Below are 18,239 nucleotides of genomic sequence, written 5' to 3'. Positions count from 1 at the left end.
AAATATTCATTTTATTAGTAAATTATACAAAAGGAACTATAAAAAAAATTATGCAATGTTGTGTTTTTTCCATTATTGGAATTCAGAAATAAAAGAATGCTACATTTCTTTTTAAAACGACGATTTTTCAAAATCAGAATGTTTCACAAATACACCAGTCTCATCCATGTTGATGATTAAATTTGAAGATATCAAAAAATCATCAATAACACTTTTCAACAATGAAAGCCAATTTCTCAAGTTTATAACTGTTGAATACTTTTGTCCACATATATCAATTAATGTTGGTTTGATCAACTTCAACAAGTTTAATTTCTTAATAAACATGAAAGTCCATTTTGTTCTAATAATGCAACACTCCAATGCAATTGAATAATCTTTGAATATTTTTTGTTTAACTTTTTCTTGAAGTCCGAAAAAAATTGATTAATAAATCAAAATAATAAACAACGCACCAATCAAATGACATCTGAATGAGATATTTCATTTGAAGAAGATATTTGAGCAATTACACAATACTCAAATTCTTCCATTTCTTTTTTATTTAACAAACCCAGACGGCCAATATGATGAAGATCTCTTCCTGCTTGTATTGAAGCAATGTTTCGGTAAACAGATAAATGAGAAATGTTTTTTTTCTTTTTCTTTTTCTTTCTTTCTTTTTTTTTTTTCAAAAACCAGCTCAAACCAAGATAATCCGAAACGTCATGGAGCTCTCTCTGAGAAAATAAAAATGGCAAACACAATATTAAGATAACTGTAAATAAGAAATGAGATTAAAATTTTTGAATTTCAAATTTCACTTTTTAGAAAATTCAATATTTTTGCTTCAACTGATTTACACATTTTTTTATTATTACAAACTGCATAAGAACCTTTCAATGAAAATAAGTAAGAAAACAAAAAAAGTTCTTCATTTTTCATGTTGATGATGAAGTTAGCGATAAGAAAACTTTGTTCGTCTGTTTTCAATTAGTTTCACTTCTTCAAAGTTGAAGATATCACAATTGTAATATAGTCAAGGACAAAACCCGGGACACTTCAGTTTGGAATAATTTTTTTGAATGTTTATTTGAAACAATTCCAAATTAAAAAACGATTCTTGATTGACTTTCTTGATTTCATCCTTTGAATGCCTGTCAAAAAATTTGTCTCTTCAATAAGAAATTATATCAAATAGAATGATCAAACTTCCATAAATCATATGAAAAAAGCAAACGTTTCTTCGGATCTCCCTTTCAACAAATTATCACCGATTAAGGCCTCAGCAGAGTTTCGCCGCCTCCCTTCAAAAGTGGAAAAAGTTGATTATCTTCTGAAACAAGATGGAACCAAACCTTCAGAATCTGTGAAAGACAAAATCATTACTCATTCTTCCATCTACAGGCATAATGCTACAATTAAAGCATGGCGTGATCCTCAACATGCTGGCAGACCTGGGATATTTTGCAAAGAAGAAATCAAGGAAGTAGAAGATTGTGCAATTGCTCAAATATCATCAACAAACAAATTGATAATTTCAGACATTATCAGATTTGTGTGTTGCTTTATGTTTGTTTTTTTTTTTATTATGCATTTTTGATAGTCAGAAAATGTGATGATGAAGAAAAAGAAGGAATGATCACCAAAACCTGAAGTCATGAAAATCAGCAAAAAATGGGCACGCAGGCTGATAAAGAAATGTGGATTACTGAAATTAATAAAACCAACTTTTATAGATCTTCATCGCCTTCAAGCATCCTCAATTGAAAATATGAGGAATTGGTTTTCGTTGTTGAAAAAATGTGATTGATGATTATAATATTACATCAGATTTAATTATCAATATGGACGAAACTTGCATCTAGATGAAGCAGTCTGACGAGGAAATAGTAGTCACATAAGAAACTCATCATGCTTTTTTGCCATAAGCTCAGCGATGGAAAAATGCTCATTTGTTTTTTTTTATTTTCGCAGATGGGACATCACTTGATCCAATCATGCTATGGCCTTCTCAGACCATTTCCGATGATCTAAAGGAATTGAAGTATCATCGAATTAACTGTTTGGCAAATGGGACAGGCTGGATGACAAGAAGAGATTTTGAAAAGGTTAAGATAGAAATATTATTGCCAATAATTAATGAGAAAAGAGTTGAGCTTCATGGACCGTCTTCCTACGCTTTGATTATTCTTGATGGGCATTCCTCTCGCCTAAGTTTTCCAGTGATATCTTGGTGCAGGGATCGTCTAATCCATTTATTGATTCTTCCATCACATACAACACATCTAACTCAGCCGCTGGATAGGTTTGTATTCGCGCATTTCAAAAACAGCCTAAAAAGAGTATTCTCGGTTCCTTCTGATTCGTCAATTTCTTCTTACAGAAAATCATTAAAACCTGCAGTATCAGAAGTGGTTAGTAACTCTCTCTCTCCAAGAATTGTGAAAAAGTCATTTGAAGCATGCGGAATTTATCCATTTGACACTTCTTCTGTTAATCAGTGCCTTCCGCAGAAAATTGAAGACTCTTTGATGATTGAAAAAGCGTTAAACAATTCTTCACCTTCAAGCAGCATCAGCAAAAAATTTATAACTGGAGATGATTTTTTTGAAAACTTTCCCATTCAATTGGTAAAAAGAGAAAAAGTCAGCCTAAAAGCTCAGTAACAAAGCAGGATGTTGCAATTTCTGAGGTGAAGGAATCAACTAATGTTAATGACAAAAGCTTCAATGAAACAGGACCTGTTGAAAATGTCAACTTAGACATTCATGGAAGGAAAACAATTATTCGCGATGATGTTTCAACCGAATAATCTGATAATTCAGAGGATCGAAAAGAGCAACTTGATACATCAGAAGAAGAGATTCTTTTCGCGAGTGAGAAAAGGAAAAGAAAGAACACTTCAGAAAGAAAATGTGGATCTATCTTCAATTACAGTTAATAATATCTCACGTGACAAGAAAATTATTTGTTCAATTCATTTTTCAACATGATTCAACGTTATTAAACAGTGCTTTGTTTTCAGTTGCTTTTCAAATGCCTTTCTTTTTTAACTGTTATTTTTAATGCAAATTCAATTCGGGCAATTTTATTTGGCTTGTTCGAACAACCTAAATACACGAAAAACTCGATAGTCAGTTAATTTTTCTATATAAAAGTTTTGAATTGTGTCAAAAAAAGCTGAACGGAAAATCCCGGGTTTTGTCCCTGACTATATATTTGCCATTGTTTTTGAAAAATTCAACATTTCTTTCACTTCATTATATTATGAGTTGATTCCGAATCAGATTAAGAACCGTATGTCTCATCTTCACAATAGTGAATTCTCAACCTTTTAAATAGATGCTTAATCTTACAACTTTCATTTCTCTTTCTGCAATCTTTCCTTTTGATCAACCATTTATGCTCCTTCCTTTTCCATTCTATTTGATTCTTATTTTCCAACTCCTCCTTCAGCATCTTCACCAACTTCTCCCTCATATCTCAACAAGAACTCCTAATTTTCCTTTTCTTCTCCATCCTAAACAGTCTCCTCAAAAAAGCCCACTCTCCAATTCCCGCCTCATTCTCTTCGTTCATCTCCCTCATCAAGCCCTTCCTTTTTTCTCTTTCTTCCTTCTCTTCCCCATCAACTTCTCCATCTCCTTCTATTTCCTCTTCCTCTTCCTTTTCCTCTTCTTTTTCTTCTCTTTCCTTTTCCCCTTCCCCTCTCCATATCCATCACTAATCCTGTCCTCACCTCCAAATCCACCCCAATCCTCATCTCTCTGACACCCTCTTCTCAAACATCTCCTCTCTTCAATCCCCTCAATCTCTTCCATCCCTTCCTTCGCGCTTACTCAATCCATTTATCTCATCCACCTCTTCCTCTTCTTCCTTTTCCACAAACATCAACGCCAATGCAATCCCCTCTTTCTCTCTTCACTCATCTCTCTCCGTCCACTCAACCATCTTCCTCCACACCCACAACCCCATTGATGGCGCCATTCTCCCCAACCTCAACAGCCCATCTTTTTCTCTCTCTGCCTTCAATGCCTCTTTTCTCCACCAAACACGCTCTTTGTCAAACGCACCTATCATACACATTGGAACTGAAACGCAAAGAGCGAAACCTGGAAGGCTGACTTCATTCGATCTGAACAGTCATCGCTTCGAATGGTGCGAATGGAATAATTCAAATGGTGGATCAAGTTATGGTGGTGCGCTTTATGTTTGTTGTACAAATTCAAATCTCACAATTGCTTATTGTTCTTTTTACAATTGTGCAGTAAATGGAAATTTTGGTGGAGCGTTGTTCTCTCAAAATTTGTCAAATATCAACATTGAAAAATCCAATTTCACAAGTTGTTCAGCTGCTCATGGAGGAGCGAATTGAATAGCTTGACCACAATCAAATTTCGTTTGGACATTCTCAGAAAAAAGAGTAGAAAGTTGTTCAATATCTGGCTGGTGCAGAACTGGTTGGTACTTTTCCCTCTATTACATGCCCTCAGATGCTCAATTCCTGTTTTCCAAATGCAAATGTATTTCAAATTCTGGTAGCGATTCTGCTGGTTCTTTTACATTCAATAATCCTCCAAGCAATAAGCCAAGTCAATTTGTTGTAAATGATTGCCAGTTTATCAAAAATGAATTGACTGCCTCTACTAATTATGGAGGCGCCGCCATTTACTGTTATGCAACATATAACTGGATGAGTGGAGTAAAATTCATCACATTCTGTTTCTTCGATGGCAACACTGCAACTAATGGCAGAGGAAACGATGTGTTCTTCAGCGGTAATAGCATCACTCAATCTCCATTCAATCAGTGCGGATCAACGACCCCATCAAAAAGAGAATAGAATATCAGAAAATTTGACAGGCAACTATCAACAGTTTGCTTCCTCCTTTCATCTCTTTCTTTTCTCTTCTGATGAAGTTGCAAACACTCTTTTTCCTCCCCTTCTTTCCCTTTCTTCTTTCTCTTTCTTCAAATCTTTATATTTCAATAATTCTTCAAGTCCATTTGTCGCTTCTCTCACAAAAATACAACTTATCTACAAAAACATTTTTCAAACAACTATCGTTGATACATCTTCCAATAGGAAATTGTCAAGCTGACTTTCAAGAAATGCGTTCCGATTGGGATCCACTTGATGGTCTTGAATACTTTCTGTTACAACCTTCAAAAGCATTTTTTCTCCCATTTTCTTTTTTCAATACACATCATCGTCAAAATATATGTTAAAAAAATCGTTCTAAATTAGATATATATACTCCCAACTGCTGAATGTTACTCAAAGCCAGCAAACCCATTTCCACTTCTTTTTGAACTTCCTCGATTTCCTCTTTATTCAATGCTGCTTTCAAAAGGCAACGCACACAATTGAAAGCAATTCCTGAGAAACCCAGTAGTTCAATAAAAGATAGCATTCGCAAAGATCAATCAAAATCTTTTCGTTCTTTTCATCTTTCTTCTCACTTTATTCAACAATCATTTTCTCAAATCTATCATTCAACGAAGGTTTTTCAAAGCCAAATATCCATGCACATTTCATCATATTGCAATATCCAACATATTTCACAGAAGGAAGACATTGTACAAAAATATTTTCTTTTCTTCAATCATTTAGTCAATTTCATCGAACAACTCTGTCATGAAAACGGATTGAAATTCTTCTTTAACTATTTCATCAAATATTTCATTCATTTCAATAATTTTCTTTCTCTGTTCATCCTCATTATATTGCTCAAGTTCAGAAAACAATTCTTTAAAAAAGAAGAAATGTGAAAAACAAAAATTCAAACGTAACAATTTATGCAAACCAGTGAATTTTGTTGTGTTGTATTCCATTTGTGTTTTAATGAAATAATGTACCAGAAAACACAGTATTTTTATCATTCAATTGAATTAGCATATGTTTGATCAAAGAAAATTGGCATTAAATAAAATCTGAAACAGTCAAAGAAAAGTTGCATTCACACTGTATTTTCTTTTGTTAACATTCTGCCAAGGGAATATGGATGAAAACAATGTTTTATCAATAATTCTTTTTCGTAATGGATTCTTTGATCAAATAGTTTTCTTTGAACGAGATTATCCATTGGAAAGATGAGAGATCAGTGAATAAACATTATCTATGGAACTAAAAATATTATTTCCTATGATGACAACAGACATTGATGGTAATGCATTAGTTTTGAAATTCTAACCTTTGATTATTGAAAATTGGAAGACAGACAAAATACAACAATTTCATCAATAACACAAAAGACGTGGTGTATATAATTTATATTGTTCTATTGATTGTGAAGATATTTCCCTCCGTATCCTTTCCAAGGTGCAGAAATATGAGTTATTGTTGAAATGGCCAATCTCCGCTTTGGAGAGCAACACGATGAGAAAGGACCTGATTATTATATAGCAATTAGGATATAAATGAAGTTATGCAAGGGCTACGATTTTCATGATTTTTTATTTGGAACAAGAGGTGAAAACAAATTCAACTGTCATATTATAAATTGTTGATTTATGGATGGTATTCTGTGAAGGACAAAATCTGCACAAAATTATATAGAATTTTGGAGCATAAGGCAATGGAATAGTTTGTGGTATTTTTGGGGATGGAAAGTTGCTGACAATATCGAGGGAAGGATATTTATCACAAAAAAAGGCAACCCTTCAATGAAAAAAAGGAGAACCCCAAAATATCGGTTTTATTTATAAGGTTTTCCTGTTTCTTGGACTGCGCCAGACAGACATGGAAAGCAACAAAAATCTATTTCTGATTCCGCTTTTGTTTCAAAAGAGTGGAGAAACGCCAACTACGAGACATCCAATTATCGAATATTTGTTGGCAATCAAACAACGTTCTGTCCAACTGCATTTGGATTTCATTCTTCGAAAGGGCAATCATTTTGAGCAAGCAATGCGATTATTTTTCGAGGTTTGTTTTCTTTGCTGCCACGACCAATGAAAGAGAATTGATGGTTTTTGCTTTCTTCATTTGTTTTTCAACAAATTCGTTGTGTCAGTCTGCTTCTATGTTGCGCATGATCCATTGAATTTTGTACCTTAAATATCAAAGAATGCATTTTAGATGTATTGACGTCCACAGAATTAGCATCGATGAATGACTACCAACCTTATTTTCATCCTTCTTCCATTTCGTCGTTAAAACACTGCATGTTCATTCCATTTTCTTTTTGCAGCTTTCATCTTCATCATCCACAACCTTGTTGATTTTTGATGCCTTTCAATCACGCAGGCCGAAGAATCATATCCTTTTTGTACAAAAGCATGAACATTTCTGTCTTTCTCAACAGTTTCATTTCGCTTGCTTCAATCAACCAATTATTATTATTATTATTATCTTTTTCTTTTTCTTCAAACAATTCCAAAAATCCACCAAAAATTAATTCCTTTGTTCATGGCTGTTCTTTTAATTGGATTAATTCCGCACCTCTGTTGAAAACAAGCATATCAAATCGAAATAACTTGAAGCATGTCAACTTGACGAAGAAGCTCAAGCGAAGGCATCAAATGCAAACGCAAATGCGAAGAAGAAGAAGAAGAAGAAGAGAGGAGGAGGAAAAGAATGGTTAATAAGATCGACTTCTATGAATGTGTTTTGTGTTATAGAAGTTTTTCTCGAATTCTTCTTTTTCTTCTTAATTTCCGTCAAATTCTTCTCTTCTTGCTCTTGTTGTTCTCACAATCAGACTGAAGAATCTATAAACGTATCAAATGCTCCAACTGGCAGAAAGAAGAAGGAAGAAGAGAAGAAAACAGACATTGGAGAAGAGAAGAGGAATTGAGCAGGAAGATGATGCGAAAGTCGGTTGAAGTTTTGCAGGAAAGAGCACTAGGGCAGAAGATGAGAGGAAGAAAGGGAGGGTGAATGAATAAGGACTCATCATTTAAGAGCAATGTGAAAGAAGATTTTTATAATACGAAACAACACATTCAAATGGTGATTTTAAAGTCATTTGAAGAGATATAGCATTTTGTGCTTTTTGTGCTTTTATTGGACAGCAATTTCTTTTTGAAAATATTTTTTTTAAAACTTTTCATTCAATTTTATCCTTTTATATTATTTTATTAACTTATATTTTTTGTGTACAAATATTTCATCCGCATCGGCAACAACAGATTCATGCCTGGAAGCAATCGAAGAAATAGCATAATTTTGGATGCGCTCCAGATGCATTTCAAAAGCCCACAAAACGATTTGCTGAAAGAAAGATTTTTTCAATTTTCAATTGTGAAAAAAACCATTATTTATTTCAATTTGATCATCCGGAAAAAAATAAAAAAATTTCAAATCAAAATTGTTTTTCATTCCACATGAGAATGCTTTTGTTCCTTTTTGCATGTTTGATTTTTTGGAAGGCATTTGAATCACAAGATGTCTCTGGAGCTGCCGCATTGAAAAACAAAGGTATTATTTCGAAATAATATTGTTTAATTAATTCTCTTTATTTGGGTTTAGGTTATTCCAATGATGCGCAATTTCAATCAAAGGACGATCACAATTATTTATTCGAGCAGAATACATTGTTAGGAGTGAAAAGATTGCATTCAAGTATTTCTACAGTGAAAAACACATTTTTGGGATTCCACAATTCTACAGTTGGACTGAAAAATATGGCGATTGAATATTTGTCTTCTCCTTTGATGCTTATAACATACAAATCAACTATAATGATTGATTCCTGCATTTCTTACCAAAAATCGGAATCTCCGTTTCTTTTACAAAGTGGGTCAATCTGCCTCACAAACATGACTTTTATCCCCCAAAAGAGTCTTAACCCATCCAGTCTCATATTTTCATCTGATGATTTAAATTTTGCCATTTTGAAAAATTCGATCATTACAGATCTGGATATTTCCTCTACATTCAATTTCCTGTTGTCTGGAAAGAGCAAAATTGAACAGATTAATAACTGCGCCTTCAGGAACATTTCTGTGAAACCTTTCAAGAACATTGATTTTTATATGGAGCATTCATGCTGCTTGAGTTCAATGGAGAACTGCCTCATTTTTTCGTGTGTGAATGTGTTTGAAGGAGGGATCTCAAGTGGATCATTTTCTTCAGAAGAATTTGTCTGCAGAAACACATCAATAAACTTTGGAAAAAGAGAAATGAATGCTCTTGAGAAAAAAGGACAGATGAATATAACTGATAGCCAATCATTTTCATTGTGCGAATGGACTGATTGCACAGCGCCACAAGGAGGTGCTCTTTATGTGCATGACAATTCAAATGCCATTCTGAAAGTTGAAAATTCTTCATTCACGAGATGCAATGCTTCCTCGACAAAAGGGGGAGGAATATATGCATTGAATATCGCTGAATGCATCGTTAAACACACATCATTTGTGCAATGCTCAAGTGCTTCAATAAATGTGAATGGCGGAGGTGGAGGTGTTCAGTTTGAAGCAGTATTTGTTCATCCAATGGTTGACGATTGTTCGTTTAGAAACTGTTCTTCGGGAAACGATGGAGGAGCGGTCGATATTTGTGAAACAAAATCTCAAAGACAAAAAGAATGCATTATTAATTCGTGTTTTGATTCTTGCCAAACAAGTCATCCGACGTCATCCACTGGAGGCGCGATTAATCATTGGTATTGCAATGGTCAAGTCATTTCATCAAATTGTCTATTCTGCGATTGTTATTCATCGAGTGCAGGAGGTGCCATGTCACATTTAATAAATTCAAATAATAATGGAATTTTATTATTCTATTGTTTTTTCCACAATAACACATGCGCGAACTGTGGGCATGATATTTATCTTTATAATTCTTCAGAAAATAACATTGATTCCACATGCTTTTCAACCAGACAAACAGAAAACAGAGTTGTCACAAATAACAATCCAATCATTGACAAAAGCGGATGGCTTCGAAATGATTTTGGAAGAATTAGATATGTTTCATCTGCTGAAACAAAGCCAAATGCCATTGATACATTTTCATGTGGAATGGATGAAAGCCATCCATGCAGCACTGTTAGTCATTGTCTTTCACAGCTGATTCCAAATTCTGTGACAGATATTGAGATACTCGCGGGAACGATTACAGAGACCAAAAAAGTGGACTGTGGAGTGAATACTTACACTATATATGGCCAAAGCGATTTGAGTTCAATGATCCAAATTGAATCTGAAGAATCAGGCTTATCTCTTTTTTCTGTATCAGAGGGAACATTGACTGTCAGAGACTTTACTGTTATTCACGATTCGGCATATGCAAATAACCGTGGGTCAAGGTTGTTTGAGATAAGTGGAGTGGGAGAGATGCAAATAAACAGGCTGAGCATATCTGCTGGAAATGGACAATCTTCAGAAACAGCATTCACCACAGAGCTGATAAATGTTCAGAGTGGGATGTTTCAGATGGAAAATGTGAACTGGGCAAAGACTATCTCCACTGTTTCGTTATTTTCGATTTCTTTAACAAATGAAATATCATTGACATTTTCAGGGTGCACATTTAATGGGATGGAAAGAACAACGAATGGAGCAGCTGTGATGTCGTTTTCCAACGACAAGGCAAGCATTGATCTGGACTCTTGTACATTCGAAGGTTGTGGAAGCACAAGTTCAGAGAATGGAGGATCGATGATGCTATTCGCAGGAAGTGAAAATGAAGTGAAAGTGAAAGGCGGATCTTTTGATGGTTGCTTTTGTTCTTCTTCCAATGGTCTTGGAGGAGGAATTCTTCTTCGATTGATGAAGGGAAATCCAAATTTCCTGATCTCCTCTTCATTCGGAACAAACACAGCCAAAATGGGAAATGATATCTTCGTCTTATCACCCAATCTGGAAATGACTGCAAAATCAAAAAAGATCTCGTGTGTGACAAATTCATTGGATTCGTTTGACAAAGTGCGAGGATATGAAAACGGAAATACGAGTGTTGCTATCCCTCTATGCATTTATCTTCTTTCCACTCCAGAAGAAATATATGTGAGCAACATTGAGTCACATGATCATTCACACTGTGGAATTGTCCAATTCCCTTGTTTGACCTTGAAGCACTCCCTCACAAGACAAACAGGAGAAAAGAAAGTTGTTGTAAGTGGAATAATTTTGATGAGGGATGAATTGACATTTGATGAGCAGAAGCATGAGATCCGAGGAAATGATGATGAAAGTGGCTGGACAGTCTCTGATTCGAGTGCAACATCCAATTTAGCGATGATAACGATAAATACCGAAACAGAATTATCGAAACTTATCTTCTCTCTTCCATCTTCTCTTTCATCGCATTCTACTTTTATTTCATCATCTTCTTTACCACTTACGCTGTCCCAATGTTCACTTTCCCTTCAAAATTCACTATCAGAATTGATATTTCTGTTCTTGTCCGTTGAATCAGGAATTTTGACAATCGACAAATTCTCTGCTTTATCGATTGATTTGAATGGAAATCCATTGATCTCTTTGTCTGGAAGTTGCACAAGGGATGAATTGATGAACACCAAATGGTTGAACATGACAAACTGCCGTTTCACAGAAATTGAAAGAACTGATGGAAGTGGAGGCTGTGTGAGCATTGATAACAGCGATGATGAAGATTCAAATGGTGAAATAAATATTGAAGAATGTGTATTTGATGGATGCTCTGTGCAGGCTGATGGAAGCAGAGGAGGGGCTCTCAATGTGCAGATGAAAGAGAATACTCATATAAATATTGTTTCGTGCACATTCACAGGATGCACAGCACCAGCTGGAGAAGAGAAAATTGGCTTTGGGGGAGGAGTGGCACTAAAGTTGATTGATGACTATTCTTCATTTGTGATTTCATCCCCTATTTTTGAGGAAGACAAGCCAAATGTTGCAAAATATGGAAATGATCTTTTTGTTGAGTCATTCAACTTGACAAAGAGCATCACAAATGACTCACTTCCATTTGTATCTGAGCATCTGGCAGATATTTCATTGAATTCAATGAGAGGCTATGATGGAAATGATACAACAAATGCAATCCCGTTGGTTTATTTCTGGATTGAACTCGGCTCAGAGTTATTTATTAGAGGCGATGGGAAAGATGTTTGCACTTGTGGATTCTCAGATTATCCATGCCTATCAATTGATTATTCATTGGATCGATTTCTTGAAGGAAGCGAAAGAAATATCAACATCATTGGAAAAGGAATTCTCCAAAAAAGTGTTGATCTTAGTGGAATTTTTGTGAAATCAGATGAGAGCAGCATGTGCTCATTGGAATGTGTCTCATCGCTTGAGGGAGCAGAAGAAGCAGCAATGAAGATTTCTGGAATAACAAAATTTGAATTAATTATCTTTGTGATGTCATCATCCTTAACAAGCTGTATTAATGTTCTGATGCATGTTGGCTCAAGCGAGGGATTGCTGACTTTGAAAGACTGTTCATTCTCAAAAAATGAAGAAAGTGATGATGAAATAATGAATTACGGGCTGATCAAGGCAGATGGAGGCACAGTCCAATTGGACATTGTTTCAATGCAATCACTTAGCTTTTCAAAAGATGTTATTTCTGTGTTGCCAACAACGATTTTGAGCATCAAAAATTTGACGATGAAGAATATTGAGCTTGATGGGTCAAGCGGATTGAGCATATCAAAGAGTTCAAGAAGAGAAAAAAACGAAGCTGAACAAGAAGTTGTTATTGAGTGGAGCGTATTTGAAGAAGTTGCCCAGAACACAACCAATGATATTCCAATCATTCGAAATAACAATGATGAGTCATTGAAAATTGTGATTCGAAACACAACGATGAAGAGATGTGGAGGGTTGAAATGTGGAAAGGGAGGAGGGATGTTTCATGTGTTGAATGAAGGAGGAAATTTTGAGTGCTCATTTTGCACGATTTCTGAGTGTTTCTGCTCGAGCACAGGAAGAGGTGGGTGGCTGTTTCTGGAATGTTCATCGATAGCTGAGCAGCCTCTGAATTTTGAGCTGTCTAATATTACATTCAAGGACAATAAGTCATTTAGAGGAAGAGACGTGTATGTGAGATGTCACTCAATCGATACACAAATTGTTGATGAACAATTCTTGCTGGATTTCAGAGCTCCGTTTGTGAAGGAGCTAGCGATATGGGGCTGCGCAACTGACTCGTTTGTAGGGGAAGAAGATCTTTTGCTGAGGGTTGTAAAATATCAGAGTGAGACGATTTTTGTGTCTTCAGTTTCTGAAAATCACACAGATAGCAAGCAATGTGGAGGGTTTGAAGCGCCTTGTGAATCGTTGAGTGAGGGAATGCGGCACATCATTCCATCACTATTCTCCCAGCTGTTGATCTTACGGGAAACAGGCATCGTTGAGAAATGTGATATGCATGATGTCATCGTACGCTCACTTGAATCTCCATCAGCAGCTCTGGTGCATCTGAACTCAACAATTTCTGGAGATGAAGAAAATTTGATCACAATCTCAGAGAAAGTTCGGATAGAAAGTGTGAAATTCAATTTTGGCCAGTCATTTTCATATTCAGGCAGTTCTATAATTTATGAAGTGAATGGTCAACTTTCTCTTTCATTTATTGATTTCTGTTCTGCTCTGGAATCAAAAGGCATTCAACCTGTTGTTCTTAACTCGACTTTGCTGAACGTTGAAAATGGAATTTTGCACATTGACAACTGCACAATAACAATGCTTTTCTTCAAGAAGCCTTCTTTTCTGTTTTGTGGGAATGAGATTTCGTTGACGAATGTGAAACTGGAACAGATTGAAGCAAAGACTGATATTTTTGAGATTGGAAATTGTGGGAGCGTTGCATTTAATTGGGTGGTGGCTGATGGAATGAATCTATCTGAAGGCTGTATCATTGCGATTCAAGATTCTGCTTCAGGAACAATTTCTATTGGAATCTCCTCGTTCAATAACTGTTCAAGGAATTCAGAAGGCGCTTCTGTTCTTTCTGTGTCTTCATCGTCTGCATATGTTACTTTCACAAATTGCTCCTGCTCAAATTGCATTTCCTTATCGGATAAAGGGAGCATGATAAACGTGAACAATGCATCGAGTTTTTCGATGGATTTGAGTCGATTTACAGGAGCGCTTGCAAAAGAAAGTGAAATTGAGATTGCGAATGCTTTTGAAGAAATATGTAAATGGAATGGATCTCTCGTGCATTCTGAAAGCTCCGATTTGCAGGTGAATGATATTAAAATCGAGAATTCATCGAAAGGAGGTATTTCGATAAAAGGAGGAAAGGCTATTATTGAGATGGGAATGCTCGCAAATAACAATCCATTCATTGAAAAATATCCTTCTCTTCGTCGAAACATCATTTGTTCAGATACTGCTTCATTAAACATTTCCAGTTTGAAAGGTGGGGATGGGGTGAAAGATAACTCATCTCTTTGGATTTTGAATGATGGATGCACCCTCGAAGGGATTATTGGAGAAAGACCATCTCCATTTTTCATTCCAAAATTGGAAGAGGCTTTTGTGAATGAAAAAGGAAGTAACATTGTTGTGAAATTCAAGGGAGAGCTCTTTTTGCCGTGTGACTTGTCATTCAGACTTGTGTATAAAACAGGAGATGTGGAGTTGGTTGAGACATATCAATTTGAGGAAAGCAGTTTTGTGTCAGAAACAGAAGTGATAGGCACGATTCCTTCAGACAAGATAACAACGGTTGAGGATGAGACGGAGGTGTCAGTGATGATTATGTTTGGAAAGCATTTGGCCTCAACTTCTCCGCAGATTCTGAAGAACAAAACAGAATCAAAGACTGGAAATGATAAAGTGGTTGAAGGAGGAAAAGAAGAAAAATCCTATTGGTTGCTAATTGTAATTATTATGGCTATTGTTCTTTTAATTGTGCTGATTGTATCAATAATTATTACAGTTCGATGGAGGAAATCCAAGAGACGAACAGAAGAACTGGAAGAGATTGTGAATGATACAGTGAAAAAGGATCCGAAGTTAATTGAAATGGTGACGATGGATATGTCACCTGAGGAGCAATGGAGAAGAGCTGAAAGGGAGGAAGAGAAGAAGAATGAAGAGAGAATAAAGAAGAGAGTGTATGAGACGAATATGGAGCATTCAGAATCATCAGAACATTTGTTGAGTGAGAGTGGATCTACTGAATATATTCTGGGGAAAGATTCAGACAAGATTCCTGAATGGGCATTTGAGAAGGTTGAAGAAGAGGAAGAGACGAGGAAAAGAACTCCTTCACCATCAATTTCATCCACTTCTGCCACAGACACTTCAGACACAGAAACAACATTTGTTCGCGGGGAGGATCTTTGTCCAACCACTTCATCCATGTCGAATCTGGTGGATGCTATGGCATGCTCATCACCTCATGAGAAGCTGATTGTGGATCTGAGAGATTCGCTGTTCATGCTGCTGCATGGAAGGAACAAGACAAAAGAGATGGCGATAGGCACTCTGCAGGAGAGGGAGCAAACAGCTGCACAGATCCTGTTCTGGGTAGCCAATCTTGCACTCCACTCGTTTGATGAAATGAACAATTCACTTCAGTCACTGACAAATCTGAGTCCGCACATTGTACTGTTCTCCGAACACATGGTCATCTGCGTTGCGATGCACTCCGACTTCTCATCTGACGATGATTCCGATTCCTCATCCATCTCCTCATCAACTGTTGCGACATCTGCCAGCGATGATGATGAGGAGGAGGATGACTCTCTGCCCTCGTCTGCGTTTGAGGATGAGGATGACAATTTCAAGAAGGAGTGTCTGAGGTGGAAGGCGCCAGAGCTGCAGATGAACAAGAAGATGGGGGCAACAGAGAAGTCGGTGGCATTCTCGGTCGGGATGATGCTGTGGGAGTGCCTGACACTCCAGATCCCGTTTGGGGAGTATGAGGCAGAGGCAGCTGGGCAGAAGATCGTGAATGGGGAGAGGCCAAGCACGGATGCTCTTCAAAACTGCTCTTTGAGAAGAATATTGAAGAGTTGTTTCTCTGAAGCTTCAATCGATCGACCATCGCTCAATGACATGAAGCGAGAGTTTATCCAGCGCTTTCCCCCAGGAGCTGCAATTCTGACAATGTCCGACGCAATTGACCAGGAGGAAGCAACAGAACACTTCGAGCTAAGCACAGCTGTGAATTCTTTAGATATCGCAGCAAGTTTAATGGCCGGAAAAAATGAATAAAAAAGCTATTGTCAATCATATTTTGCAAAACCCCCTTTTTTCTTTCAAGAGCAATTTCAATATTTTTTTCTTTTTATTACCAATGTTGCTCCTTTCTCTGTTAGTTTTTTGTACATCACATTTCTTCTAATTTTTCCAAGTCTGCCGTTTTCGTTTCCACTATTTGCGTTTTGTTCGTTTCCTTTTTCTGTCTGTTCAGAATTCAGAATTTCGTTGAGCAGCGTTGCCTGCATTTGCATGTTCATGTTTAATTCTCACTTATCCTCGCCTCTCAACGATTTTGTGTGTATTTTGTATGTCTATTTGTTCTTCAATTTCAAATTCTGCTTTCTAGTTGCTTTTTTCCATCCTCCTTCCTTTTTTTTGATATGTATATTAGCAGTAATAATTGCATTACTCATTTTGTGTAACTCCAGTTTTGGTTATCAATTCCATTTGTTTAAATTCTTCTTCTTCGTTTTTTTGTTCATTTCAAAAGGATTCAGCCCTTTTTTTTTCACTTTTGGTCATTACAACAACATTCTCACAAGCAAGAGATACTCTTTTCTTTGAGGCGGAAAACACTTTTATTGTTGTCTACGCTTCGAACACACTTGTGTAAGCAGAGCCATTGCGTTCATGTTGCGCTTGCTGAATAAAAATTGAAATAACTCCTTGAACTCCTCCTTTCATATTTCCTTCAAATTTCACTTCTTCTTCGAATCAATGGTTCACTTGCAATGCTTAAAGACTTTTCTCTCAGATTTTGAGAAGAAGAACGAGAAGAAGAATTTGAATAATTTGATTGTAGGTATGAAGAAATAGGAGGAAAACACGAAGGAGATAACAAAGCAGCAGTAGTGGAAGAAGAGGAGGCAGCGGAAAGTTGGAATGATGGATGCAAAATATTAAATAATTTATGATGTTTCTCTTCTTCTTGATTCACATCCACATTCCCATTCATTGTTCAAGCAGGGCATATCTTTAAATCACACTTTGCCTTCATTCTTTCTTTCATAAGTTCTTTCTTTTCAAGTTCTGCGATATCTTTGTGTTTATTCGAGCTATGTGCTCCCACAAAACATTAATGACGCTTTCTTCCTCGAAGACTTCTGATAACAACTTCGTTAAACTTCCGCACAGTGGTTGCAGAGGTATTCATATCTCTTGAGGTCGTATTTGAAAATCCTTTTGAGATGTGAAACAATATGGGCATTCGAAGACAATGTTGTACATGCATTTAAAAGTGCCTTTGATACCTCGTCTCTCAGTGCATCGCTTGCTGCATCGAACGGCAGCACAATCATCAAACTTCTCCTGATGAATATTCTGATCCCCTGCAAAATAGGAATAAAAATCCATATTTCGAAACACTTCACAGCCGTCTCACGAAAGCAAAATATCTTTCTTGCATGCTTTCTTCTTCCCAAAGCAATCGATCAGCTATCTGCTGCAAATTAGAATCGCCAGAGGAGTATTAATTCGACTTATGATCATCATTAAATATGCTTCCAATTATAATATTTCCTTCCAGCTTTCTTCGCGCAAACTTCCAAACAATAAATACTTCACTTTTTTCTTTCATCCTTTTTTGGCTTGTCAAAAGTTGCACAAAGTGGCTATGTTCTTAGCTTGTAATGAAACGCAAAAATCATATTGCCTGAGGGCAAGAGAGCAGATTGGCCCCTTCGCACAAACAAGCTGCGCCCAGTAAGAAGAATGGCTGTTATGAGGCATCCGAGATTGCAGCAGAACTTCAGGCAGATTTGGTGCAGGAACAAACGAATCAACCGCAAGAAGACCATTTGCATTCTCATTATCTCCATGGTCTCGAATAACAAAGGAAGATATAACGCTCACCAAACGTCCTCCAAGCACACAAAACAGTTGAATGGATGCTGTCTAATAGCGAGTCAAGAAGCCTTTTTCAAACACACCTAGAACTGTCTGAAAAAAAAAGTGTCGTTCCAAAGAAAGTTTTAACATCCACTTAGAAATTATTCAAAAAAGAATAAAGATACAGCAATTCATTATGAAGATTCGAAAATTTGCTGTTGTGCATTTGCATGTGTCCACATATCCCATTCATTCGAATAGGCCAATTCAACTTCGATAATGCACTCCCTGTTGTCCATGAAAAAACGCGGAGTAGATATAACAAGACG

General features: G+C 36.4%; 1 protein-coding gene across 1 annotated transcript; it reads left to right on the top strand.

Moving 5' to 3' along the window:
- Positions 1 to 8,961: 8,961 nt before the first annotated feature.
- MONOS_196 (uncharacterized protein) lies at positions 8,962 to 16,630 on the top strand (the record flags this gene model as incomplete). Its single annotated transcript, XM_067871846.1, has 1 exon — positions 8,962 to 16,630. The coding sequence occupies one exon, from the start codon at positions 8,962 to 8,964 to the stop codon at positions 16,093 to 16,095; it is 7,134 nt and encodes a 2,377-aa protein (XP_067728131.1). The 3' UTR covers positions 16,096 to 16,630.
- Between the last annotated feature and the right edge of the window lie 1,609 nt (positions 16,631 to 18,239).

Source organism: Monocercomonoides exilis (assembly GCF_001643675.1).
Source record: "Monocercomonoides exilis strain PA203 chromosome Unknown scaffold20-1493094, whole genome shotgun sequence".
NCBI lineage: Eukaryota > Preaxostyla > Oxymonadida > Polymastigidae > Monocercomonoides > Monocercomonoides exilis.
Note: the sequence above shows the minus strand (reverse complement) of the source record. Positions and strands in the feature narration are given on the sequence as shown.